Here is a 27,582-nt window from a genome sequence, read left to right on the forward strand (position 1 = left end):
AATGGTTAAACTCCCCAGTATAGGAACATTTGTTTATAAACTATACATATGCACTGATGAAATAATGTATCTGTACATTGTTAGCATACAGAAATAGGAATGGGGAAGAATGAGAGGAAGTGTAAATACACATGGGAATTCTGCTGAGGATCCTCCTACATACTCTCTGTGAGACGCCAGGTGTCTCCTGAGGTCCTGGGCACAGAGGGTGGGTCCTGGCGATGGATAACCGTGGCAGACTTCACATGGCCATTTCTCAGAATGACCTTCCACAGAGGTCCAAAGCATGATACAGAATAAGCGCTGCAAGGACAGCATCTCTACGGGGACCAAAATAATGTGGCCCAAGTTTGTGCCTCCCGGTTGACTGGTCTGAGCTAATAATAACCATTTTAAAGGCTCCCTAATATTAATCAAGACAGTTCTGTGTGACAGGCACTGTACTAAATGCTTTGCTTGCGTTTCCTCATTCAATCCTTACCTTAGTCCTCTGAGGGAACTGTCATCACAATCACCATTGTGCGGGGGATGGGGGCGGGGAGGGGGGAAACTGAGGTTTGAAGAGGTTAATTGGTTCAGGGAATAGAAGGGATGCACTTACGTTTATTAGATTCCGAAGCTAGCTCTCTGAACCTCCATTCTCCACGGCCTCAGAAATTTTGAACGCAGATGGTCTTGAACAACAGTTTCCCTCATTTTACAAATCTTTTTTATTTATAAAAAGAATGCATCCTTGTGGTAAAAAATGCAAACAAAACTGAAGTGTCCAAAGTCAAAAAGCCTCTTCTTTCCACCACCTCGCTCATCGGGATTCACCTTGTAAGTTTGTTCTGTTCAGAAGTTTTCCAGACTCCTTTCTAGTCAGGGAACACGCATATGTACATTTCAATGAGGCTTTTGCAAAAGTGGGATCACAGAGATCCTTACTCTCAACTTCCTCTTTAACTTGATGGTCTTTCTAGTTTAATTCCTGCAGATCTATTCACTTCTTAGGGTCAGGTAACGCCATCGATTACTGACTTTCTTAAAATATTCTCTCTTGATTTTTCCTTTTGCTTCTTAGGTTTTTTCCTTCAGCGGACTCTAAAAGGTGGCTCTTTTCCTTTCTCCCCTCTTTTTCCTCCTCTCTCCTCCATGATCTCTTCCACTCCCTTGACTTTAGAGCTTACCCAACTGCTAACGACTCCCAGACTTATTTCCCTCTGCCTGGAACACTGGCAGAAATCTTCCACATTTTCAAATTGTCTCACTGCTAACTTTAAGCCTACTCAAAACATTTTTATTTGCTTATACTTACAAAAAGAAACTCTGGAAGGAAGCCAATAAAAGTCATTACCTGTGTGTGGTGGTGAGAAGTGAAGGGAATTCGGAATAAACCAACCAAGATCAAGGGCACCAGGTCTGAGATTAAGAACAGAGTAATTGGGAGACTTCGAGTTTGTCCTGTTGTGGCCTTGCCTCCCCTTTATGGATGAAATAGAGGTGACAGAAAAAAATGCAATGAACTTGGGGGATGGGGACCACGAGCCCTTGAAACCCTGTTCGACTGTTTGAGGCCTAGCTGTTCTCCTATTGGGGTGCCTGTTTCCTAGGGAGGGGTGGGGGTGGGGAAGGTGAGAAGGTGGGGGTGGGGCCGGGCGTAGGGGTATGGGGATGTGGGGGTGGGGTGTTAGTTATCCACAAGCTTTCTCTCCTCTCCCACTAAGTCCCCTGAGCCGCTGTGTGAAGCTCATGTCTCCAAAGACACCCGGCAAAAGCCCTGCGAACAAAGTAGGCATCCGTCCTGGTGGCCAGAGACTTTGCCCACCCGGGCACCTTTGCTCGCTCTCCTCCCGGCTAAGGACAGGGGCTGCCTGCTCTCCGTCTAAGTGGGGATGCTGCTCGCAGGTAAGTCTCCTTCCCTCGCGCTTCCTCACTAATACACATTCAACCTTTCTATTATCCAAAATTTATTCAACGCACCAACATTGAGAGAATGGCACAATGAACCATCCGGAGTCAATGGGAAAACGAACCCCTGAGATTCAGTAAGGATTGGCATTTTGCCATATATATCTTCCCCTTTCTTCTTCTTTTCCTCTGCGTTTTAAAAAGCAAAGACCTGAGGTCCTATCATTGCGTCCCTAAATTCTTACACGTATATCTGAAAGTTTAGGACCTTTTCTTTGATCACTTTTAACACATCTCTCATTTAATTCCTTAGTAAATGCTAATACCCAGTTTATATTCAGACTTGCCACAAAATTAAATTACTTTAAAGCCACGAATAATTCTTGATCGGAGTTGCAGATGAAAACGGGAGCCGGCACGAGCAATGCCGGCGCCCGGGAGTGAGAGGCTCCTTGGTAACAGCAAGTCATGGCAGCTCTTACTGAGTGCGTACCGTGTACCCGTCTCGGCCGCGACCGGAAGAGACTGCATTTGCATTTTGTGTGCCTTTCACAGCACGGAGCATAATGCCTGCAGAGTAGATGATCCACCAGTTGTGATTTCAATGGATAATCATATCTCCTTGGTATTAGAAGTTTCTTCACCGTCAAGGAGTGCCATCCCTGTTTAATGCAGTCATTTAGTGAATATCATTATCCCTGTTTTATAGATGGGGAAAGTGAGGGTCAGACTGTCTAAGTTCTCTTCGACACAGCTGCAGTAGAGAAGCTGGGTTTCAGCTCAGGTGGGTTTGACTGCACCCTGTGTGGTCACCAGTCTTTTGCTAGTCACCAAGGTACCCTGATAAGTAAAGCCCCGAATCCTGGGTAGAGGCAAAGGGAGGGTAAGTGAGGAGAGTGGACGGAGGGATGGGTAGAAGGAGAAAGGAATAACAAACAAAGAAAAAGAAAGGAAACCAGGGGATTACGATGTCATGGAAGTAAAATCAGCAGCTATTGGATGCAGGGCTTTTGCGGACAGTAAACGAGAAAGGCGTGTGTGAAATGAATGAGAAGCCTTTGGAGCCCCAGCTCTCAGGCGCTGGGGTCTAGACCTGGGTTTGTAGACAGCGCCATGCCCTCAGCACTGGCCCAGGACTCTGGCGCATATTAGGGGCTCAAATATCTGTTGAATGAATGACAAGGCTTGAGTGAATGTGTGAATGAATGAATAACTGAATAAGCAAATGATTGATAAATGATGGACTAACATATATTAATATATATATATATTAAGGTGCTGAGCGAATGAATTAATTGAATGAACAGACGGATGAATTTTTTACATCTTTGTAGAAGGAGAATGAGTAGGGAAGGGAGCTGAATCTGATGGCTGTGTCGTTCACCGAGCATTGTGTCACGAGACCTGTGCTAGGAGCTTCATGAGCAGTGTTTCACTTAATGCTCATAGTAACCTTTGGAGTATTATTATCCTCATTTTTTAAGTGGGGAATTAGGTCTGGAGATGGGAGGGAACTTGTTCAAGGACACACGGGTCAGAGCTGGAATTTCAACCCCGCCGCTGTGCTCCCGGCCTGACTCTTCCCTCCTCGGTCAGGGCTGGCTGAACACTTCATTCATTCCAGGACCTGGTTTTTGCAGATACAGGTGAAACCCCACTTACATTATCTCTGGAAAGCTGTACATTTGAACAGTTAAGTACTTATCGCGGCCCATTAGTTCAGGGAAGCTTTTCCATTGTGTGCCCCTTCATGAGTGAAGGATTACCCTGACTCATCTGCTTCCTAAATCTAAATTTTGTTCAAAGCAAGGCACATATTAACTACTTGTAGGGGTGGGGTTAATTATTGCTGGGAGTCTGGGACTTTTGATGTTTGGACATCTAGTGACTAGGCCCTTAATTTTGTGACATCTCGTCTTCTCATCTTAATAGTTTAAAAAAAAAGCAAATGAAAATTTATCATCTTCAGGATAAAAAAACACTGCAAGCAAAGTCCAATTATAAACCACAAACTCAGAAAAATACATTGCTAATTCCTTCCATAGGCCAAAGGCTGTCTTTATACAAAACTGTCATTAATCAGCAAGAAAAATGTCTATAATCCAATAGCAAATGGGCAAAAGATATTCACAGAAAAGGAAACATAAATGACTCTTAAATGTATGAAAAATGCTCCCCACTATTCATAATAAAATATGTAAATGAAAAGCATTCTGAAAGACTAATTTTTCACCTATTAGATTGGAAAAGATAAAAAGAAAAAATACACACAGTCCTGGACAAGGGTTAAAGGGGACTGAACTCTCACACTTTGTTCTGGGGAAATAAACTTCTAAGGATGGACATTCAGCAAAATCTGTATGAACCACCACCACACGTGCACCTATAAGTGTGAAAAATTATGTGTGTGCGGGGTTACCATGGGAGCATGGTTTATGAGCAAACGATGGAAACGACCTTAATGTTCATCGATAGGGCACTGGAGAGCACGTTCTATTCATTTACATGGTGGGTCGCCTGCCACGGCTGGATGTCCAACTGTGTGCTCACACATTTGCCCGCAGCTGCATGTGGCTCTTTGAACCGCGGCTGGTTCTGATTGAGATGCGCTTGAAGGGGACAGTGCACATCGGATTTTGAAGATTGGGCACAAAAAAAGGGATGTGCACTATCTTATCATAATGTTTTATATAGACTTCCCATCCATGATAATATTTCAGATATACTGGTTTCACTGAAAAATATTGTTAATGTTAATTTCACATGTTCCTTTTAACCCTTTTAATGTGGCTCCTGGAAGATATAAAAGTACGAGTGTGGCTTGCGCTGCCTTTGACTGGAAGGGCTCTGAATAAACCAATAAAGTGAAAAGGGCAAGGGGCCTTAGAGTGTCTGGTACACCACCCTTTGTGCTTTTAGAAAGGAAAAGAGCACTCTGAGATACTTGCTTTTTCACACACAGTGTATTTCTGGAATAGTGTCCTAGGAGCGATATTGGCTGCTGCTGGAGAGAGAAACCTGCAGACAGGAAGCAGGGGCTGAAATCTGAACCCCAAATCCTTTTGTAAATTGCTGAACCAAAGTTTACAAGCATTTAAAATAATATATTATTATTTAGGTATCATCTATGTGTAGGATATGTATCATGCACCTACAAGATACATTATTTAGTCAAAAGTAGTTTTAAAAAATGTTTAATGGGACAAAAATATTCACAGAAAGACCAGGAAAATGCACGTGTGTATAGGCACGGAAGAAGATGAAAATCGCAGAAAGAAACGCTGGCAGAGAAGCAGTGAGGAGAATGTGTTAGGGACAGAACAAAACCTGCTCTATTTTTACTCTGTAGCATTTGACTCTTTTGTAAAAAGAATGTTTAACTTATATAAGTCAGTCTAAGGAGAAAAAAAAAACCTGGATTAGAAAGAAATATACCAAAATGTTCGCAAAAGCTATCTTTAGATAATAAGATTACAGGTAATTTTTTCTCCTTTTACTTTGCTTTAAGTTTTTCCCAATTCTTCTAAATTTTCTCAGCCTATAAATAAGACTTACTTTGGTAATGGAATCACCAACAAACCTTCTTATCACTGTAGTTTCTTTTAAAAAATACTTTTAAAGATTCTATTAACCTTTAAAATTTTTCAAATTGTCTTCATTGCTTTTTAAAATGATAGCAAGTAATGCAGACTCCTTATAAAATGTCAAACAACGAAGATATAATGCTGCAAGAAAAAGTATCTCCTAATTCCATTTCTTCTGCAAGATACTCGCTATTCTCTGAAGCTTTTAAAGTACTGCATTTATATTAAGAACTTAAAAAAACATTTCAAATTAAATGGAGAGGCTGAGAAATGGGAGCTGCTTGCTTTGTGCCAAGCATGGCCCTAAGTGCTTTAAGTGTGCCATTTCACCGAATCTACCCAGCAGCTCTCTGGGGTAAATGTTTTGCTCCATTAACTTCCAAGTCAGGGCCCTGAGAGTTCAGGCAATTTTCCCAAGGCCATACTCTAGTGAAGGGCAGGGTTGGCATTCAAATCCAACTCCAGGTGATGTCCAAGCCACTGCCTTGGGGGACTGCCATTATGGTGGGTGGGGCTGGAATGATTATAATGCAGAGACTGGACTTGAACTCACTTCTGGTGGCTCCCTGGTCCAGTGCTCTCCGGTGGTTGAAACAGGATTTTTGGTTTAGGTGATTAAGTGTAGTGCTCACGATAGGCGGAGAAGAAAACGGTACTAGTGGAGCTGGAGCACAGCCTACCTTGGGGGGCATTTCATACCGGGTTGCCAGGGGTACAGCGATAAAGTGAAACCGGAAGTCTGGGAGGGAAGCAGCCAGCCCCAGCACTCCAAAGGGTTAAAGTCGGGCAGGAAAGCCCCTGGGGGAAGATACCACTGAAGGCTTCAGTCCCTTGGCTTTTACCTCCCCCACAGGCGGGGACCAGACCGGGAGATAGGACTGGTTCCTGCAGGATTATCTGAGGCCCCTGGGTTGAGGTGAGCTTTGGGCACAGAAGCCCCAGGGACTGCATGTCCACCCACCTTCATCTGGGGTTCAGAAAGCCAGGTGCCCTGGGATAGGCGCCGGGGTCTCTGGCTGCAGCAGCAGCTCTGGCCCAGGCACATTTGGAGAGTAAGAGGTGCCCAGCCTGGGGATGATGCTCAGAGAGGTGGGGAGGGAGGCCCTGAAGAACGTGGAGCTCGCACCAAAGGGAGGGCATGCGTTCTCCAGCCTCCCCGTCTTGCAGGGCCTGGGATGTGGCAGCTACCTTGGGAAGAGGTGCAGCTTGGAGGTTCAGAGAGCCCCAAAGCATCTAACCAATCATCCCAGGCCAGTTTCTGGGCTCCAGCTTTGCTCCTTCCCCACCCCCACCCCCCACTTGGCTTGGCCACGAATTTTCTTTCCTTAGGTCTTCCTATCTAAACCTTCTCCTCCCTTCCCCTCCCCCGCCAAACTCTTTGGAAATCTTTAAACACTTTCAAGTTTTTCCTGGGCAGTTTGAGGTCGGTTTCAGAGCTAAGTCAGGGCGCTTTAACACCCCAGCTGGGTAGGGTGGATGGGACAATAGCCGCTATCACTTTACCATTGGAAGTGACCCCCGAATTTGCACTTCTTTCATCTTGGGACCCGAGCACTTGAGGGTAGGCGATTTCCTTGGGGGGAGTGGCTTAAGCTGATTCTCCCCCGGCCAGTTGGCTGTAGACGGTCCTTGCTCAGTGGGCAAATCTGAAACCAGTTCTGGAGTGAGAGTGGCTTTCAGCTGGGGACGCTGCCGGCTGGGTGAGTTAAATGTCCCAAGCTGGAAGGTGGAGAGAGAAGTGGACGCCCCCAGGGCTCTGGGCCACCTTGAGGTCAGTAATCTAGAAAGTTAACTCGACATTAGGAAGGGTGGGTGACTGTACAGCCTGGCGTACCCAGGGAATGGGGGCTGGCTCGGGACACTGACAGGCCCAAGGATGGAGGAATGACTCCGTGAAGATGCTGTAAGCCTGGATTGTGCGTGCGCTCAGGCGGAGAGGGGAGGTGAGGCATTGTTTCACTTTTTTCCGTCCCCACCTGCACCTCCAGCTCCATCCCCACCCCCACCCGCCTCCCTCTCTGCCTATCTCTCTTCTCTACCCCACAAAATGGTGTGGCCTCAACCCTTCCCATAGCTTCCCAGGTTGGGTCCCTCATTCCAGATGCCCAGGCCAACCAGCTCTCTCCCCAGCCACCCATGGCCTCCTGGCACACCCACCGGCAACCGGTTGCCTGCGGGTTCCCCTTAGTGGGCTGCACTACCCTTACCCTTCCAGGCTTGTGATCCACTAGAGCAACTGACCTTGGGAACTCCTAGGCTGAATTGCTAGCTTCAGGGCCTATACGGAGCTCCCAGGTACTCCTGCTGCGTTTGGTGGTGGGAAGTTCTTGGGAAGTCACACCCCACACACAGGCTGCTTGCCACCAGCAAGCCCCTGTGCCCCCAACTTTGGGGACTTCTGGCCACTGGGGAGGGAGCCAAGACAGGATGGCTGGCACTCCCTGGAACCAGTGGCCAGTGGCACAGCTGGGCAGGTGTACAGTTGGGCCAGTGTGATGGGGGAAGAAGGGAGAGTGCTGGGTAATCCCTGTCTCACCGAGGGCTGAGGCCTCTGGGGCCCTCCCTCAATGCTTGTTGGGACTGGTTGACGATAGAGACAGCAGGACCTGCTTTATGAGGGGCAAGAGAAGGGGTGGGACTGGGGAGAACGGGGGTCTGAGGCCCCATCTGCTTGAAATAAGGAGACTGGGAGAGGAAGAAAGCTGGCCTCGGTAAAGGTGAGGCTTTGAATCTCCTGCAGAGGTGCCCACGTCTTCACTCCTTCCCTGGCTCCAGAGCCCTTCCCGGACACTCTCAGGGCTTCCCCCCTGTTTTATTCCCTTCCCACCTGAAGCCAGAGGAGCCTGTGGAATCTGAGGGGGCCTTGCCTCCTTGGTTTCGCTCCTTTTCAGATCCCTTCCAAGAGCTTGCCAGGGGAGGCCAGCTGAGCAAAGCCCGAGGTTAGCTCTCGGTTTCTGCACCTAATTCATGAATGCACCTGACAGTCGCCAGACTGCCCTGCATTGCACTGCCAGGAAACCGCTGCTGAACAAGGCTCCCACCTGAACCCCATCAGCCAGTTGTCTACTTAGGGATGATTGGCTGCCCTGTTAGGGCCGACGGCCTTCCCCCACTACCCCATCCTCTGGTGGTGCAGACCCTCCGGAGTGCACGTGGCATGCAGAGCCAGGGAGCTCCTTTTTCCTTTTGAGGAAACAGAAGTGGGTTGTTGCGTACTCGCAAGTCCTCACCCCTCTTTGGGGAGGGGAAGGAATGAGATAGGGCGGAGAGGGTGGGACTGGGTCTGGTCTGCTCCTGGGCCGGAGGTGGGGTGGGACAGGAGAGGGTGGGGAGGGTGCGGCTCGTTCAGGAGGAAGTGTGCATAGCTGGACATTCTGGCAGACGGTATCTGGATACTGTTGTATGAATTCAGGTAAGTCTATTTTATGTTTCTGGACTTCAGTTTCCTTAAAATGGCCTTATTTGTCTCAAAGCTCCAAGAACCCATGTGTCTCAGGGTCCTTTGGATGATGTGCATTTCGGGTGATGTATCCCCTGGGTGGTGGAGGCCAGGGGTTGGCAGGGGAGCTCTGGGGTCGGATTGACCAGGGTTTTTGTCATTTTCATAGCTGTGGTCTCGGGGAAGTTAATTAATTTAACCCCAAGCCTCTGTTTCCCCAGCTGTGAGCTGGGAAAAGCCGTCCTGGCAGGGGTTGCAGGTGTGATGGAAGTGTAGTTCCCGTGGAGGAAGCGGGAGAACCGCATTGCACGTAAACAAAACGACCTCTGAGATGCCCGAGATCCAAAAGCTCACTCACCCCGTGGAAAGCCCACGGGAGCTCGTGGCCACACAGGGGACGCTGTGCTCTGCTCGGAAAATAGGCTGGAGCAGGGCAGAGAGAAGCACCCACACAAGTGGAATGACTCATCCCCTCTTATTCTCTCTGAGATTTTGGTTGAACCACCTCAGTTAAATGCGCAGAGTAAGCACCAGGTAGGTAGTGGCTATTTTCATAATTTTGTTTGCACAGCAGCTAGCGGCACGCTCATTTGCATGCAGCTGCAAGGCAGCATTCAACAAGCGGTATGCAAGCCCCGCCCCCAGCCCCAGCATCTGTTTGCCAGCGTGAAAGAGCTGTTCTGTGTGTACAGTGTGCTTCTCCAGAGCTCCTGTGTTCTCGTTGCACATGGAAATAGTCTCTTCCATAAGAACCTACAGGAAGTCTGTCCTCTAGTTTTCCAAAGAAAACCAATTGTTTTTTGAAAAGTAGATCTAAAGTACATAAAAGATGAACAGGGTAAGGACCCAAACCCAGGGCCAAATAATATGGTCCGAAAACAGATTTGGTGAGAGACGAGACCAGATTTGTCACAATATACATGTTTTTAAAAAATCTACTGCTGAGAAATTTTAGCCAAAGGTGTTCCCCATCACCAGTTTTTTTTAAAAGCGTTCTTTTAAAATGATTATCATGTAAAATCCTGCTGATGCTCTTTTGGTGCTTTATAAAGCTTTTTTTCCCACTTTAATGAACCATAACGTACACCCAAGCACAGTCTTTTTCAGTGTGAGTTTTGATTAGTTGACAAATGGATACACCTAAACACAATTTTTAAGTCAAAGACTAATCTAAAGCTGTGTATTGAACTCTATGTCATCTATGAGAACAAAGACCTGAGAGAGGATAATGGTTTCCTTTTAATTTTAAAAACAGTGTCCATCCAGGAATATTGCTTTGCTTTGCAAGACAATCCTGAAAATGTTCCAATAAATGGAATGACTGGTTTGTGTTGGAAAGGTGGCTGGCAGCGTCACTGAGGGATCACGGGCCCTTGAGAGCATTTGGCGGCACCGCGTGTGTGTGTCCTGGGGCAAACTGGGCGAGGTAGGCTGATACCGATAGCCTCGGTTTCCTCATCTGTAAACTGGGGGTGACGGTATTGCCTTCAAGTGTGGCTGTCAGGATTCGGACAGTGGGTGACAAATGCTCAGTGAATCTCAGATGTGGGATCTGTGTCAGCGCAGTGTGACACGCTGTGATGGGACCGACTGGCTTTCTTCCAGGGCTGCAGTTCTCAAACTCCGTGGTCTCAGGACCTCTGTGGGCTCTTAAGAATTGAGGATCCCCCCAGAGAGATTTTGTTCACAGAGGTTGCGTTTGCCCGGGTTGATTGTATTCAAAATGAAAACTGAGACATTTATAAAATATTTATTAAGAAATAATGAACTTGTTGCATAGGAACAATTAATAGTCCTTATGAGAAATAACTTTTCCAGGAAAAAAATAGTGAGAAAAGTGCTTTCTTTTACATTTCTCCAAACCTCTCATGTCTGGGCTAATAGACAATGAGCACATTCTCATACTTGTTTCTGTGTTTGGTCTGTGTGATGCATTGTTTTGGTAGAAGTGTCTGAAGAAACCCCATTTCATCTAGATACATAGATGAAAAGAGGAAGGGTATCTTGAGAGCCTTTTCAGTGGATATTCTTTGATAACTATACCCAAACTTGATGTGTCGTTTCTCAAAGTTTAGTTATAATGTAGAATCTGAAATAACACCCATTTTTGTACCCTACTATATTAAAATCTGTTGCTTTCTTTTATACTTTGATGGGATCTTTTACCAATCGAAATGCATAACTTCGCTACAGCACCCATGGGTTATTTGGGAAATATAATTCATCGGGTGATACAGATTTTCACATGTTAGCAATTTCATTGTGTAGCACAAAAAGTTACATTTATTGTGTCACCGCTGGTTCCTTCAGAGAAGCCTTTAGGTGTGGGGAAGCTGTCGAGCCCCCTGGAGTGGATACAGGTTTTCCTAAATTTTAATTTTCAAGCGAGAGCTCAACATTTCACTGGCAACAAATGGCAATTTTTCTTGAAGTGACAGGCTCACCTTATTCACTACGGAAAAAATGTGTACTAAATATACTCAAGTCCAAATGACGAATGTCTCAGTCTTCCCTCGAAGTACAGTGGTGTTCCGTGATAACAAGCGGCCAGTCCATCACGCACCCCCACAGGTGTTCTTTGAGGCCTTCGCCTGCTTCAGCGTGAGCAGAAATGTCCCTCCCAATAGTGAGAAGTCATGTTTTTCAGGGCTGTAATTTAAGACAAATCTTGACTGGGCTTCCTCAAGGACACTGAGTGGAACTACAGTAGCTTTTTGTTTTTCCTTATCTGCCACTGCACGGTGGTAAAGAACACGATGACTTCCAGTACGGTTTGACTCACGCCAAGGTACCACGGTTTTACCCAAGGGTTTATACAACGGAAAAGGCAAATATCCTAGTGTCTGCTTAGTATAGTTTAGTGTTCCAAGGAAACAGCTTAACTTGCAGACCCCCTGAAAGAGTCCCAGGCATCCCAAGGGTACTGGGACCATACTCTGAGAATCACTGTAACAGGGGAAAGACAGTCCAGTCTTGCCTTCACCAGGTGCGGAGGCACAGCTCTTCCAGCTGGACTGTCTGATACGTACAGTGCGAGGTAATGCTCATGCGCAATGGCTAACACTTCTGTAGAACTTCACTCTGTGCCGGCAACTATTCCAAGGATGGATATGTAAGCGTGTGTGTGTATCTGTGTGTCTCCATCCTTTTCTTTCATTGTCTCATTTATACCTGCAACAACCCCGTAAGGCAGATACTTTTTTATTGTCCCCTTTATCACAGAGGAGGAATTAGAAGCCAAGCGAGGTTAAGTGACTTGCTCGAGCTAGTATCAGAATGGGGGAGACCAGACCAAACTCTTGGTGCCACTGAGGGACTGAATAACCCCAGGAGGCACTTGACCATTGTCGCAATGAGGAAATGGGAGTGGTGGACGTCGTCTCAAGGGAGAAGGTGCAGGAGTGGATAGGGCAGGCACCACTGCTGGGCATCATCTGGGTTCCTCGTCCTGATCTCTGCCCTCTATCCTTTGCCCCGGCAGGATGACACCTCGGGAGCAGCTGATTCAGCAGGTGCTGCAGGAGCTGCAGGAGGCAGTCGAGTCCGAGGGCCTGGAGGGTCTTGTCGGTGCTGCTCTGGAGGCCAAGCAGGTCCTGTCCTCCTTCACTCTCCCCACCTGCCGGGAGAAAGGCCCCAGCCGCCAGGTGCTGGAGGTGGACTCGGTGGCCCTGAGCCTGTACCCAGAGGATGCTCCCCGGAACATGCTGCCGCTGGTGTGCAAGGGCGAGGGCAGCCTGCTGTTCGAGGCGGCCAGCACGCTGCTGTGGGGGGACGCAGGCCTCAGCCTGGAGCTGCGGGCCCGCACCGTGGTGGAGATGCTGCTGCACAGACACTACTACTTGCAGGGCATGATCGACTCCAAGGTGATGCTGCAGGCCGTGCGCTACTCCCTCTGCTCGGAGGAGTCCCCCGAGATGACCAGCCTGCCGTCCGCCACGCTGGAGGCCATCTTCGACGCGGACGTCAAGGCCACCTGCTTCCCGAGCAGCTTCTCCAACGTGTGGCACTTGTACGCCCTCGCCTCCATCCTTCAGCGCAACATCTACTCCATCTATCCCATGCGCAACCTCAAGATCCGGCCCTACTTTAACCGCATCATCCGGCCCCGCCGCTGTGACCACATGCCGGCCACGCTGCACATCATGTGGGCCGGCCAGCCCCTCACCAGCCATCTCTTCCGCCACCAGTACTTTGCCCCTGTGGTGGGACTGGAGGAGGTGGAAGCTGAAGATGCCACCAGCCTGGCCCTGCCTCCCCTGGCCCCAGCTGCTCTGCCACCATCAGCCAAGACTCCGGAGCTGTTCAACCAGGATCCTGGCCGCAGCTACTCTCAGCTCTGTGAACGCTACAGTGTCACGAAGAACACCTTCTACCGCTGGCGGCGACAGTCCCAGGAGCACCAGCAGAAGGTGGCCACCCTCTACTCGGCCAAGCACGTCCTGCAGGAGAGCGTCCGCCGTGGGGGCATCATGTCGCTGCAGCAGTTTCTCCAGAGGTTCCCTGAGATCTCCCGTTCCACTTACTATGCCTGGAAGAATGAGCTGCTGGGCACTGGCGCCGGCCAGCCCCTGACCCCCAAGGAGGGGACGGAGGACCTGGAGCAGGTGGAGAAGCTGCCGGAGGAGCAGGTTGCCAAGGGGCTGGGATGCTCCGTGCTGGCTGAGGCAAGCCCTGCGGTGGTCCTCATGCAGCGGGCCAAGCTGTACCTGGAGCACTGCATCTCTCTGAACACACTGGTGCCCTATCGCTGCTTCAAACGCAGGTTCCCCAGCATCTCCCGGTCCACCTACTACAACTGGCGCCGGAAGGCCCTTCGGAGGAACCCCAGCTTCAAGCCGGCCCCAGCCCTCTCTGTGGGCCCAGCTCCCCAGCTGGCATCTGTTGGGGAAGAGGCCCTGCTCCCTGAAAAGAGTGAGGTGGGAGAGAAAGGGACAGGGAAAGCGACAGATGGGGGACTTCCCGCCCCCCGGCCATTCGTGCCCCCGAGGATGCCCCTGTCCCGTTGGCAGAGGCGGCTGCGCAGGGCCGCCCGCAAGCAGGTGCTCAGTGGGCACCTCCCCTTTTGTCGGTTTCGCCTCCGCTACCCCAGTCTGTCCCCCTCCGCCTTTTGGGTCTGGAAGAGTCTTGCCCGGGGCTGGCCTAGAAGCCTCTCCAGACTCCAGATGCAAGTCCCTGCCTTGGGCAAAGGTGGGGTCCAGGAGTCAGAAGGGAAGCGAGAGAAACAAGCTGGCAAGAATGTGCTAGTTTCCGTGGCCCCAGCAGCTGGGGCCCCAAAGGTGGCAGCTTCTCCAGGAGAGGATCCAGAGAAGGCCCAGGGAGGGCCTTCCAGAGAGAAGGTTCTGCAAGAGGGGGCCACGGCCCAGGGAAGGCCCCCCAGTGGATCCTGGTCCAGCCCCTCTGTGGCCAAAGCAGCGGCAGCGGGCAGTAGGGACAGTCAGGTGCTTATGATGGACATGCTCGCTTCCACCAAGTTCAAGGCTCAGGCCAAGCTGTTTTTGCAGAAGTGCTTCCAATCCAAGAGCTTTCCTTCCTACAAGGAGTTCAGCGCTCTCTTCCCGTTGACGGCCCGCTCCACCTACTACATGTGGAAGCGGGCCCTGTACGACGGCCTCACCCTGGTCGATGGCTGACAGGGCAGTACGGAGGGGCTGGGAGGACGGGGGACCATTTTGGAGAGGGTCAGGGACCTGCATTGCCCCCTGGCCAGGCCAGGACGCCCTTTGCTCCAGTGAACCCAGAGGCACTATGTCTGGTGCCGTGTCTTGGCTCCAGGGCAGAGCGAGCCGAAACCAGCCATCTGGTCTGCCGCGGAGAGTCACAGTTGTTTGCCCGTCTTATTTTTATTGTGTATGGATTTTAGTTTTTTGTTTTGATTGAAGTGGGTTGGCTGGGCCCACTTGCGGGTGCTGGAAGCTGTATGTGTGGGGGAGGGGGCTGGAGGGGGGTTGGTTAGCTAAAGCTGCTTTCTGTTTTTCCCGGGGACAAAAGGAGTATTATTATAGCATGGCCATCTGTCCCATTGGGCAGAATATATATCTTCAGTTCCTTTTGGGGTTTGGCATTCTCCTTGCTCAAATGTATTTCCCTAAGGAGCATAAGAAATCAAATGTGGAACGGGTCAGTAGCTTCTGGTTGGCACCCGCCAAGGAAAAGGGAGTCAGGCCCAGCGTGAGCAGAAGCAGGGGGTACAGAAAGAACCAAGGGCCTCTGAGGGAAGGTCCTGGGCCGGATCGTTGAGGGCTGGCCTGCTCCTCGCCTTCAGTGTGGAGTGGGGGTTGGGGGGGTGAGGGGAGGGCTCTCGAGTCTCCGCTTGCTGCTGCTGCTGCTGCTGGGCCCACCTGCTGTCCTCTGCCAGTCTGGCTCCCCCTTGGGGGACGAGACCTGTCCTCCTGCTGAGTCCTCAGAGCCTGTGCCCCGTCGTCAGTGAGGCACCGCACAGTGGCCAGGCAGGTGAGAGACTGACTTTTCATTGCCCGAGGATGAAGCTGGAAAAGCAAAGAAATAAAATGACATGGTGCCCATAGCCCTTGGTCTCTGGTGTTTGTTCTGCCGGGATAAAGCTGCCCATTCCCACATTCTCCTTGGGTTCCAGTGGGTGGAGAGGGACCTCTTTGTCTTGCTGGAACAATCCTAGGTCCAGGGCTTGGGGCATGAAGGGGCTTCTTCTGGGGATTCTATTTAGGGTTGGATTTAAACGTGACCTTGGGTGTTCTTCCAGCTGGGGGTGAGGCTGGGGCTGCCTGGGAACTCGCCTCCCAGCGATGGGAGAAAACCGGCCAAGTGTGCTCAGGAGCCAGGCCGGCACACAGGGTCGAGCCTGCCACGCACCCCAGGAGGCTGGGCCCAGTTTCAGAGAAGGAAACTGAGCCTTGGTGTGTCTAGTTGGCAGGCTGCTCCCTCCTGAGGGGCTGAGCTTTCCGGCCAGGCCTTTGCTGTTGGGGATGGGGCATCACTGGGGAAGAAGTTCCCTTACGACCTTTCTCCTCCTGCCTAGTTTTCCTGCAGCGGCTGCCATCCTTGTGGATTTGGGGAGGCATCCTTGGTCCTACTATTTTTTCGCCCCCATATCCAGTCCAGAAGATCCTGTTGCCTCTGACTCCAAAATACGCCCAGAATCCCCACCCTCACGCTGCCGCCATCATCTCCTCCGCTTCCTACCAGCCTTCCCGCTTTCTCTCTCGCCCCATACCCTGCTTCCCCGCAGAGCGGCCCGAGAGATCTTCAAACAAAATCTTATTGTCACCTTCCTGTCTAAAACGTTGAGTGCCTTCCCTCCGCTCAGAATTCTTTGCACTGCCGTGTAGGCCTTCAGAATCTTGCCCTGACTCTCCCCAGCCTTCTCTTGTCTCACCCTTGCCCTTCACCACCACACTGGCTGCCTCTGACCTTGAACATGGCCCACTTTAAGTGCTTTTGCATTTATTCCTTTGGGTCTAGAATGCTCTTCCCTGTCATCTTTACGTGGCAGGCTCCTTACCACTCAGGTCTCCGAGAGTCACTATGCCATGGACACTTCATTCCTCCCCATCTGATGTTCTCCTGTGTGTGTGCCTGTCCCCCTCCTGCCCATTAGAACCAGGCTCCATGAGAAGCGGGGCTTTTTCCTGACTCGCTTTCACCGCTGTGTTCCCAGCAGGTAAGTTAGCTCCTGCCACGTCATAGGTGTTCCGACTTGTTTCAAGGAAGGACTGAAATGGGGCCACTGTGATTTCCTGCTGTTATTCTTTGGGCTGTGGTCTTACCACACCCAACCAATCCTACTTTCTCAGTATTTCTCACGGACCACTTTTCTCCGTCCATGCAGCCCCCCTTAACCTAGCTGCTCTCATCTCTGGTTGTGAGCCGTTTTCAGATCAACTCTGCTTCCCCTCAAACTATCCCATTCATCCTCCTGGCAGAGGCCAGAGTGTTCTAACTAAAGCAAATCCCTCAGCACGAAATTCAGACTAACGAGGCCCACCACCTGCCTGGCCCTGCCCACCTACATCTCAGGCTTATTTTCTCCCACGGACCCCTCACTCACACACTGACTTTCCCCCCACTTACTTTTTCTTTCCCATCATGCTAAACAAGTATTGTCCTTGCTTGTCCTTCACACACTGGGAGGCCTCCACTGAACCCCCAAGTGTGCGATGTTGCCTTGTAGTCCTTCAACATTTGGTGAAGGGAGGGGAGTGATACTCCTGCCCAGCTGGCAAGGCCACCTGTGGCCAGCAGGTGGCAATCTGGTGCAGCAAGAGATGGCGGTTTCCCAGCCCGGCAGCCCTAGCTAGTCAACCCCCAGTCTACCCGCTTCCCGGTCAGAGGGTGGCAGCGAGTCTGCCCCTGAGATCTGCCCTGTGTGGGACTCTGGGTTTCTCTGTCTGTTCCCGTCCCTGCTCTACGAACCAAAGCAGGTCTGACGTCAGGAACAGTGCTTTCAGAACAGTCCAAAAACCACCTGGAGCCCCTGGGCCTGGTGGCTGGGTTGGGGCGTTGTCCTGAGCACAAAAGCTGCAGGTTTGATTCCAGGTCAGGGAGTTTATGGGAGGCAACCAATTGATGTTTTGCTCTCACATTGCTGTTTCTCCCTTTCCCCCTTCCTCTCGCTGTAAAAACCAGTAAACATGTGCTTCAATGACTTTTTAGAATAAGTACATAAAAAGCACCTGGACCAAAGTCCCTCCTGGAGCTTATTATTCGTGTGGATTTGGGGCCCCACCCAGATCTGATTCTCACCTGAGACAGTGGAGAGGCAGTACACACACGTGGTGAGTCCCTGAGCTTGCTTTCTCCACCTGTAAAGTGGGGGTTGCAGTAATGCTTACAGTACCGGACCTTGCGCGTGGAAGTGCTAGATGGGCCTTTGCTATTGGTAATGATGGTACCGAGTTTGAGAACCCCTGTGCACCCAACCCTGGACTTCTAGGAGGAAGCAAGCTAATGCCCAAGGAGACTCTTGCTCAGGATGGGCCACCCTCCAGATCAAAGACGCTGCTGTCTTGAGACCAGAAGGCCCTGTTGTCAGAGGCCTGCACTGAGCCCCAAACCCACAGGGAGATAGAGTTCAGCACCTGTTGGAGGAAGTTGAGATCAAAATGACATGTCAACATTGATCTGGAAAGTCTTTTATAAGTGTGGTTAAATTATTAATAGAAAAGTAGGTTTTGCCCTGGCTGGTGTGGCTTAGTGGACTGAGTGCTGGCTTGTGAAGCAAAGGGTTGCTGGTTCGATTCCCAGTCAGGGCACATGCCTGGGTTGCGGGCCAGATCCCCAGTGGTGGTGGGGGGGGGCGCACAAGAGTCAACCACACAGTGATGTTTCTCTCCTCTTCCTCCCTTCCCCTCTCTCAAAATAAGTAAAATCTTAAAAAGATTTTTAATAATTTGCTTAGAAAGAGAAATACCTAAGCTGTGACCATATTTGCTAAGAATATTTCATGATTTTGGAGGTGACATTTGTAGAAATTAATATTTCTTTTGGTACCAACTTCTCTTTCAGATGCACATACAGAATTCATTGAAATGAACAATGAATAAAAGGAGAAAACTATGTGAAGTTAGCTTTACATCCCCCAAACTTTTGTGTTGTAAAGTTAAAACTGGTTCTAAAAATGTTTATTTATTTATTTTTAGGGAGAGAGAAAGAGTAACAATCAGTTGCCTCTCATATGAGCCCCAGCTGGGGACTGAACCCGCAACCTAGGCATGTGCCCTGACTGGAATCGAACTGGTGAATCTTTCTTTGCAGGATGATGCCCAATCAACTGAGCCACACTGTCCAGGATATGGTTCTAAAATTTTTGAACATAAAACTTCACCCTCAAAAAGCAATCAAGTGAAATGTGGATCATTAAAACCATGTGTAGCCTTGCCTGGTGTGGCTCAGTGGATTGAGTGCTGGCCTGCGAACCAGAGGGCTGCCTGTTTGACTCCCAGCCAGGGCACATGCCTGGGTTGTGGGCCAGGTCCCCAGGAGGGGGCACGTGAGAGGCAACCGTACACTGATGTTTCTCTCTTTCTCCCTCCCTTCCCCTCTCTCTAAAAATAAATAAAGCCTTAAAAAAAGCCAACAAAAAAACCCACAATGTGTGTGTATGTATCCCCTGGGCGCGGGGGCCTGTGTTTGGTGGAGGTCGTCTTGTCTGCATAACGCACAAGGTTGTTCCTTGACTGTTTCTCTGGAGTCTGGCACTCCGGCCTCTCCGGCCTCTCGGTGGCTCTTCGGCCCCAGGCGTCCCCTCATATCTCAACTGACCCTTCTTCACAGGACGGGTGTTCTATTAGCACCTCAGTCTCACATCTGGCAACTGGCTCACTCTCCTGTTCCCCACCGACTCCCTCCTCTCTGCTTTTCTCCCTGGCTGCTGCCAGCATTAGGTTATCAGCTGAACTGGCTGAAAAGAGGGGCATCATCCTGGAATTTTCTCTCTTCCACATCTCCACGCACATCTCCAATGTTAGGAACATCGTGGGTTTCATAAGGTTCTGCACTGCTGGGCCATCACAAGAAGAGAATTTGGTTGGTCCAGGCCACCACCCTACCCCCACCCCCATCCTCAGAGCATAGCTCTGAAGCCAGGTCATGACTGAGGCCACCACTCTCCTGCCCAAGTCTGGTCCAGCCTGGCTGGGGCTCTGGAGCGGCTTTGCTCACACAGGGAGGGGACTGGTGGATATAACAGGCTCCTCTCCAGCAGCCCCGGGTGGGCTGAGCCCTGTGCTGTGAGCTGAGGATACAGAGCCATTTGTCCCTGACTGTTGTCCTCACAATGGCCTCGGTTCACTGGCAGCTGTGGTCTGACACAGCGTGGCTGGGCTTCCGTGTGGAATGCGCAAAAAGCACCAGGGAGTTGCGGGGGAGCACATGCTGGCTTTGCCATCTCATGCTTCATCTTGACACCCCTCCCGAGGCATAGCTTCCCGGGGCCAGCTCTTCTCGGTGATGGGCAGGCTGCCCGAGGGTCTCCCGGAAATGCCTCCCTTGCTTCCCAGAGGATCCCGGGTTGGTCGCTGGCTGGAAAACGCCCCAGGTGGGTGGCAGCCACAGAGGATGGGAGGCTGAGGGCGAGGTGCTCTGACACCAGGCAGTTGATTTCATGGGGCTGGAAGGCCGAGAGAAACAAAGCCTGGGGGGTGCGTTCCAGGGGAGCCTCTGCTGGCCCTGCGTGCTGTCTGCCTATCTGCCCGGCCTGGCTTCTGATAGAGAGGTTCTAGTGTGGTTTCTCCATTCCAGCCCCGGTTAGTGACACCCTGGGATCCTGCAGGGTGTCACTAGCAGGTACCTAAATGTTCCCATCACTGGTTTACCACGGAAGAGCAGGAGGCAGCTTTCAGGGACACAATAAGCATCAGAAAGTAGGTATAAAGATTTTTCCGTAGAAAATGACTTTGGAAGTAGCATGAAATCTGCTTAACTCTAGTGCGGACCTAGATAGGAGGGCAGCCAGGAAGACACTGGGCAGGCAGCTGCTCGTGCATCATCCTCCGCCTGAGGAGACTGGCGGGTGGGAGGGGCGGAGGACGGGTGGGCTGTGGGGGATCTTCCCCACTGCCTCACCTGTTGAGCTGCAGCCCCCATGGTGCAGGCAGGTTGGGGGCCAGGGTCTGGCAGGAGGGAAAGCACAGCCTGTCGGAAGTCAGGTGGTGTCCGGAGAGCACCTGAATGGCTTTGTGGTTTACTTGCCCCTAGCCCAGCCTGGCTCATTGTGCATGCTGACAGTCAGCCAAGCCCAGTTTTCTAGGCCCCCTGACCTCAGGCAGAGTTATCTGTTGTCATCTGAGACAGAAGTGTGGGGAAGTGAGGAGGGCTTAGCTAGGCTGCCTTGCAGCACTCAGGACAGGTGCTGTGGATTCCACTGATGCTCAGACTCCACCTTCGTGGAGACAGGAGGGAGGCTGGTGTGTTTGAGATAGTTAATACTTCATTCCTTCAGTCCGCTTTTGTTGAGGCCTGAAGGTGAGAGAGAACAAGGTTACAAAGCTTGGTAAGACCTAGCGTCCCCTAGAGTTGTTTATAAACATTGACTGTGTAACTGGTTCTCAATCCTAAATTCACGGATCCTCAGGGTCCAATAAGTGTCATATGCAAGGTTGCAGGCTGGCGCTCAATCCACTGAGCCACACCAGCCAGGGCAGAATTTTGGTTTTTAAAGCCAGTCTCTTGAACCAGGGCCTTGTTACATGTTGCCAGCTGTAACAGGGGAAGGCAGTGGTGCTGTGGGGCTCGAAGGAGCAAGTATGCCCCTGCTTGAGGATTGGGGAAGGATGTCGGGAACAGCCTCTTAAAAACCTTATAGGAGCAGCCCTGGCCAGGTAGACCAGTTGGTTAGAGCATCATCCCCATACAGCAAGGTTGTGGGTTCGATTCCCATTCAGGGCACACACAAGAATCAACCAATGAATGTGTAAATAAGTGTCTATGTTTCTCCCTTCCTCTCTCCCTAAGGCAGAAAAAAAAAGACTTCTAGGAGCACCCTGTTGTGGTGAGTGGGGAAGGGCCTGAGGATAATGAAAGCTGTGGAAAATGAAGCTGGGAGCTGGGAAAACCCCAAAGGGCAGAATTTTGATACAGCCATTTGACCCTGGCATTTTGATGAGGACCAATACTGTTCAAACTGCCAGCTTTCTAAAAATTACCACGTCATGTTGGTAGTTTAAAATTGGCTACGATGGAGTATTTCTGCTACAGAAAATTGGCAAATCCTGCAAATCATCAAGATGTACTGGAGTGTCCCCAGATGTGCCTGGGACATCCCTTGTGGCCACTCCATTCTCTGAACCACTCTGCCCCTAAACCTTTACAGAACTGGCTCTTGTCAGCCCTTCAAGTCAGTCCTGCCACCCGCTCAGAGAGGCCTTCCCCGACCCCCCACCTCGGGAGGGTCCCAGTCTCTGGTACCCCTCCCTTCATGGTCATCACCACCAGCCAAAACACTTGCTTTCTGCATCGTTGTCCACCCCCCCCCCCACCCCCCCGCACTGGAGCCCAAGCCCCCAGAGAGCAGGAACTCACCTGACTTTATTTACTGCTTTATGCCTCTGATTAGAACAGAGCCTGGCAAGTAGTGGGTACGCAGACATATTTATTGGATTAATAAGTGAGTGGGTTTGGAGTGGGAGGCTGGTGCCAAGTGCTGGCCTGCTCTTGGCTAGACCAGGTGGGGGGTGAGAGGGAAGGAAGAGGAGGGGGGGAGCCCCTCTTGGTCTGGAAGCTGCCTCACTGGATGGGAATGGGCCAAACCCACCAGATCTTTGTCTCAGGGAGGGAGTAGCCAGATTTAGCAAATAAAATAAGAATACCTAATTATATTTGAATTTCAGATAAACAAATAATGTTTTAGCATAAGTATGTTCCAGGCAATATTTGAGATATGCTGAAAAGAATGATTCATTGTTTACCTGAAATAAAATAAAGTTGAACTGGGTGAACTTGGCAGCCCTGCTTGAAGACTCAGTGGTGGTGGGCTGTGAGTGCTCCCAGAGCCCTCTGGTCTCCTAACGTTCTCTCCCCTCCCAGCCAGGAGCTGTTGTCAGCCACCTCTGGGCTGTGGGAGGGTGGCAGGGGACCCCCGAGTCCCTTCTCCCCCCTGGGCATGCAGAGAGATGCTGAGCAGCTTGGGCTTGACCGCTCCAAGTGGCTCTCACCTGAGGCCCACCTGGAGCAAGCCATGGGCTGGCTCTGGCCCTCGGGCTGGCTGAGCATCGAAATCACCTGGGTGCTTTTAAAGATTTTATTTTTAGAGAGAGCGAAGTGAGGCAGAAAGAGAGAGAAAAACATCAAATCAACGGGTTGCCTCTCACGTGCCCCCAACTGGGGACCTGGCCTGCGACCCAGGCATGTGCCCCAACTGGGAATCGAACTGAGGACCTTTCAGTTTGCAGGCCAGTGCTCAATCCACTGAGCCATGCCAGCTAGGGCCCTGGGTGCTTTTAAAACTAATTTTGCCCAAGCCCAAAGTCAGAACCTGTGCATGGTCTCATTAACCTGCCCTACGATTACACCTTCTACATGTCACTAAAATCTGTCCACTTGTCCCCACAGCCATCATCACACAGTGGACTGCAGTACATTCCAAACCAGTCTTCCCCATGGAAATCCTAGTACCTTCTACTTTGTTCATGCCGCAACCAGGAGGGCATTTTTGAAACAAATCTAAATGAGCTACTTCCCCTGCTCAAAACCCTTCAATGCCATCCCTTTTTTCTTAGGAAAGAGATCAAAGCAGTAGCTTTATAGTGGAGAAAGCTGACAGAGACCAGTGAAATCTAGTGATCAAGGATAATACCCGTGATAAGGCATAACTTCTGTGGAATTCTTGCCAGAAATTTATAACCTCAATCTAATCCTGAGAAACTAAAATGTAGAGACATTATGCAATAAATGACTAATATTCTGTAACAGTCTGAAGGTCACGGAGAATAGAACTGAGAAGCTGTTGCAGACTGGAGAATACTAGGAGAGATATTAACAGACAAATGCAATGTGGACTCCAGATTGGGCCCTGGAAGAGAAAAAGGGTGTTAGGGGGAAAATGTAAACTTCGAATAAGCACTATGGTTTAGTTAGTAGTATTGTATCAATGGTATATTCCTGGTTATGATAATTGCACATAACTCTTGTGAGTTATTAATCTTAGGGGAAGTTGGGTGAAGGGTAGACATAGGAATTCTCTACTATTTTTGCAATTTTTCTATAGGTTTCAAATTATTTCAAAATAAAGTTAAAAAGAAAATTCCACACATCGCCTGGAAGACCCAATACTGCGTGGCCCCTGCCCACTGTTCCTCTGGTACAAGCCTTTCCCACGCTCTGGCCTCTACTTGGGATGCTTCCCGGGCCCCACTCCCTCTGCTCAGCCCGCAGAGTTCAGCCAAACCCCACTTCCCGGTTTCCTCCTCCAGTCTTGCTCAAGCCTTGTCATGACGGGCTCTGACTCACCTGGGGGTTGTTTAAAACTTCTGGAGTCTTTGATGGGAGTCTGCATACCTATGTATACGCAACTCCGAAAACTGTTTCGAGACATCTATTAAAGGTATTTAGTAGATGAATATCGACATTCCCTAGGATTCCCTATGGGGATTCTACTCCTACGTATCTACTAAGAATGTAAACATAGGTTTAAGAATGTTTATCCCAGCCCTTTTCATAACAATCAAACACCTGGAGATAGCCTGCATGCCCATGATCAGCGGAATGAATGAGTGACCTGTGGCGGGGTCCCATAAAGACATACTCTGCAGTGTGTGTGTGGGGGCGCATGGTCTGCACCTGAACTCAGCAACATGGATCAACTTCAAAAGACAATGTCGAGCTAAAGAAGCCAGGCAGAAAAGAGGATGTACTGTGGGATTCCACTTAGTGAAGTACAAAACCAGACCAAATCAATCCAGGCTTTTAGAAGTCTGGGTAACGGTTACTATCGCAGGAAGAGAGTGGCTGAGAGGAGGCAGGAGGGAGTTGCGGGGTGCTGGAGATGCTGTTTTGTGAATCGGATTCTGGGTGTTCGGCTTGTGAAAATGAGGCAAGCTACACTCTAATGTGTGTGTACTTTTGTGTGTGTGTGTCTATTTCAATAAAAGATGATAAAATACTGATAATTGAGTTGAAAAATACCATTAAGAAAATCAACAGTTAGGCTACAAATCTGGAGAAAATATTTGTAAACATCTGACAAAGGACTGACATCCAAGATATAAATAAGTTCTTTAATGTGATAATAAAGACAAACAACCCAAATAAAACAAAATGGACAAGAGATTTGAACAGACACTTCACAAAAGAAAATATATAGTCAATAAACACAAGAAAATGTGCTAAAAATCATTCTACTTCAAACCCAATTAAACCACGACGTGATGCTATCACACACCCACTGGGGTGGCTACAATGTAAGAAGGTTGTTGGCACTAAATCTTGGCGAGGGTGTGAGGCAACTGGAGCTCTCCTATGTGGTTGATGGGAGAGGTCTGGCTGTCCCTTACAACGTAAATCTATGCCTACACCATCACTTTGATTTACTTCTAGTGTTTATCCAAGAGCGATGAAAGCATTAGTCCACAAAAGATTTGTACAGGAATGTTCATGGAAACTTTATTCGTAATAACGCCAAACAGGAAACAGCCAAAACGTCTGAGAAGAAAGAAAATGGACAAATTGCAGTTTGTACCAAGGATACGACTCAGCGATAAAAGGGGACAGACTACTGCCGGACGCGACGTGGGCCCATTTTTAAGGACCTTACGCTGACTGCAGGAAGGCTGGCACAAAGGGGTTGTCCTGTGGGGTTTGTTTCTGTGAAGTTCTGTCGCAGGCAAACCTCCTCTACAGGGGTTGGGGGTTGCGGGTGGGGGTAGGGCGGAGTCCAGCAAAGAGATTGCCTCTGGGAGGGAATGGGGTGAGGACTGGCAGGGAAGGAGCATTAGGGAACTTTCTGGGGGGAGGGTAATGTTCTACATCTTGGTAGACTTTGGGTAACACAGCATATGCAGTTGCCAAAACTCAACAAATGTACACTTAAGGTACTTTTTTTTTTTGCAGTTCATTATAATGTAATTTTGCATAGAAAAAACCCCCCAAAATGCTGAACTCTAGTTGATAATATGCATGCTAAAGTGTTTAGGGAGAAGTGAATAGTTGTCTGCAATTTATTTTGAAACACATTTAGAAATTAGGATGGATTGATGGAGGGTGGAGGGGTGGTAGATGGGACACAGTAGTAACGGTAGGATCTAGGTGAGTGTTCATGGTGAAATTTGTCCTATTTTCCTGTATGGATAAAATTTGTCATGATAAAATATTGGCAGAAACAGAATGTTCTAATGGTCGGTGTTTGTGGTACAGTGGTGAGCATAGCTGCCTTTCAAAATGTTCTGATGAAGTCCCTTCTGAGAAGTACTGGATCTTGTTTAAAATGTGCCAGTTTTAAATATTTAATGTCAAAGACAGTGATTAAATGTCACAGAAGATTATTGATCTTATTTAACCCTGCTAGCTAAAGATGGTATAGTCCATACTGAATAAGAAATAAGTGACAAATAAAATAAAAAATTAAACTGTTAATGGAAAATATAGTATTACTGTATAGGTTCTACCCCCAAACCTTGACCGTTTATCTGGGCTGTAGTTGGAAGTCAGGACTTTTTAAAACTTCTTTAGGTAATCATAACAATAAGGAGCTAGGATTGAGAACCACTGCTTGGAGGCCAATGTTTTGGCTTAGTCACAGGGCCCATCAAGGTCCTGGCACATAGTAGGTGTTCAAGAAATACTACAACTGTTAGTTGAATGAATGGTTGAATGATTCCATGAAAAGTGCATGTACATGTGCTATAAGCAGTGTGGGGATCTTGGCCATTAGTAAGTGATGCTATCAATATAAAAAATAAAAACATTAAAATAGCCATCACTGGTGTGAAGTTTTAGGATGGGAAGCAAAGAGAAAGGCCCTGGAGGTAAAGGGTAGATAAACTGGATTAAGGGTGGGAGGTAAGGAGGTTCATTTTCCTGTTAGCTCCAAGTGGATTTTGCTGTGCCCCCCTCAGGAACCCTGCAGCTGGGGGTGGGGGTGTGGACAGGGCGCCATGGGGAGCTCCGGAGGCCCTGTGAAGATGGAAGGTGTCTGATATGACCCGAAGGAAGTTGCAGAGGGGTGGGGGGGGGTGGGACTAGTGTTTCTGTAGCACTGTGGTCATTAGCCTAGGATGCAGGGTCAAAGTCCTGTTCCCTTGCATCCTGGACACAATTCAGTCCATAGCACAGTATGACCCACAAAACTCACTCCTCGGGGTATATCCAAAAAAAACTGAGGACATATTCAAACATACATTTGTATGCAATTGTTCAAAGCAGCATTATTCGCATTATCTAAAACGTAGGAACAACCCAAGTGTCTACCAACAGCAGGTGAGTGGGCAAACAATGTGGTGTGTCCATCCAATGGAATATTATTCATTTGTAAAAAGGAATGAAGTACTGATACATGTTATAGCACGGATGAACCTTGAAAACATGCCGAGTGAAATAACCCAGGCATGAAAGGACAAACAGTGTACATCTCCACTTACACGAGGCATATGGAACAAACGTACAGAGACAGAAAGTAGGTTCGACTACCAAGGGCTGGGCAGGAGGGATAAAGGGAGTACATGTTACATGATTGTTCCAGAGTTTCTGTTTGTGCTGATGAAAAACTTTTTGGAAACAGTGGTTATGGTTGCAAAACATTATGAGCAACAATGCCAGTGAATTTATGCTTAAAATGGCAAGTTTTATATTATATCTATCTTACCACCAACAAAGGCACACAGCTCTGAGAGAGACCACTGGGAGCACAGAGGGATTACCTCAGCAAGCCCGACGAACTCGGCAACGGAGAATAATGGGATGTTTTGATCATAAAAACAAAAATAAATCCTACCAAGAGAGTCATGGTGGGAGGTCATGTCCTGAGGCCGACATGATAGATTAATCTGTACCTTGAGCAAGCCCTGTCTATTGTTTTGGGGCATCTGGAATAGCGTCAGATGTCAGGATGATCTCTCCTCTAGACTTTCAAAGATAATCACCCGTACGTGGTGAGACGACCCCGACATGCCACATTAATACCTTTTACCCGTGTACTTCAAGTGTCCTGCGCCCACCAAATGAAAGGAACATGTATCTCTCTGTTTTGCTTTTTATCCAACTCTA

The 27,582-nt window shown here is 49.3% G+C and overlaps 1 protein-coding gene across 3 annotated transcripts; it reads left to right on the top strand.

Moving 5' to 3' along the window:
* The first annotated feature begins 6,241 nt into the window (after positions 1-6,241).
* On the top strand, positions 6,242-14,637 carry VRTN (vertebrae development associated). Of its 3 annotated transcripts, none has more exons than XM_028507255.2 (2): positions 6,242-6,390; positions 12,395-14,637. In XM_028507255.2, the coding sequence occupies exon 2, from the start codon at positions 12,396-12,398 to the stop codon at positions 14,541-14,543; it is 2,148 nt and encodes a 715-aa protein (XP_028363056.1). In that variant the 5' UTR covers positions 6,242-6,390; position 12,395; the 3' UTR covers positions 14,544-14,637. The 3 variants fall into 3 exon arrangements, with proteins under 3 accessions (XP_028363056.1, XP_035868013.1, XP_035868020.1); XM_036012120.1 differs by lacking the exon at positions 6,242-6,390 and adding an exon at positions 6,625-7,245; XM_036012127.1 differs by lacking the exon at positions 6,242-6,390 and adding an exon at positions 8,795-8,886.
* The last annotated feature ends 12,945 nt before the right edge of the window (positions 14,638-27,582 follow it).

This window comes from Phyllostomus discolor, chromosome 1 (assembly GCF_004126475.2).
Source record: "Phyllostomus discolor isolate MPI-MPIP mPhyDis1 chromosome 1, mPhyDis1.pri.v3, whole genome shotgun sequence".
NCBI lineage: Eukaryota > Metazoa > Chordata > Mammalia > Chiroptera > Phyllostomidae > Phyllostomus > Phyllostomus discolor.

Bases quoted from the DNA above. Each gene is read 5' to 3' on its own strand.
- VRTN (XM_036012120.1), top strand. From the start codon at position 7,184: ATGTCCCAAGCTGGAAGGTGGAGAGAGAAGTGGACGCCCCCAGGGCTC. The intron at 7,246-12,394 runs GTCAGTAATCTA...TTGCCCCGGCAG, and splicing joins GGGCTCTGGGCCACCTTGAG to GATGACACCTCGGGAGCAGC.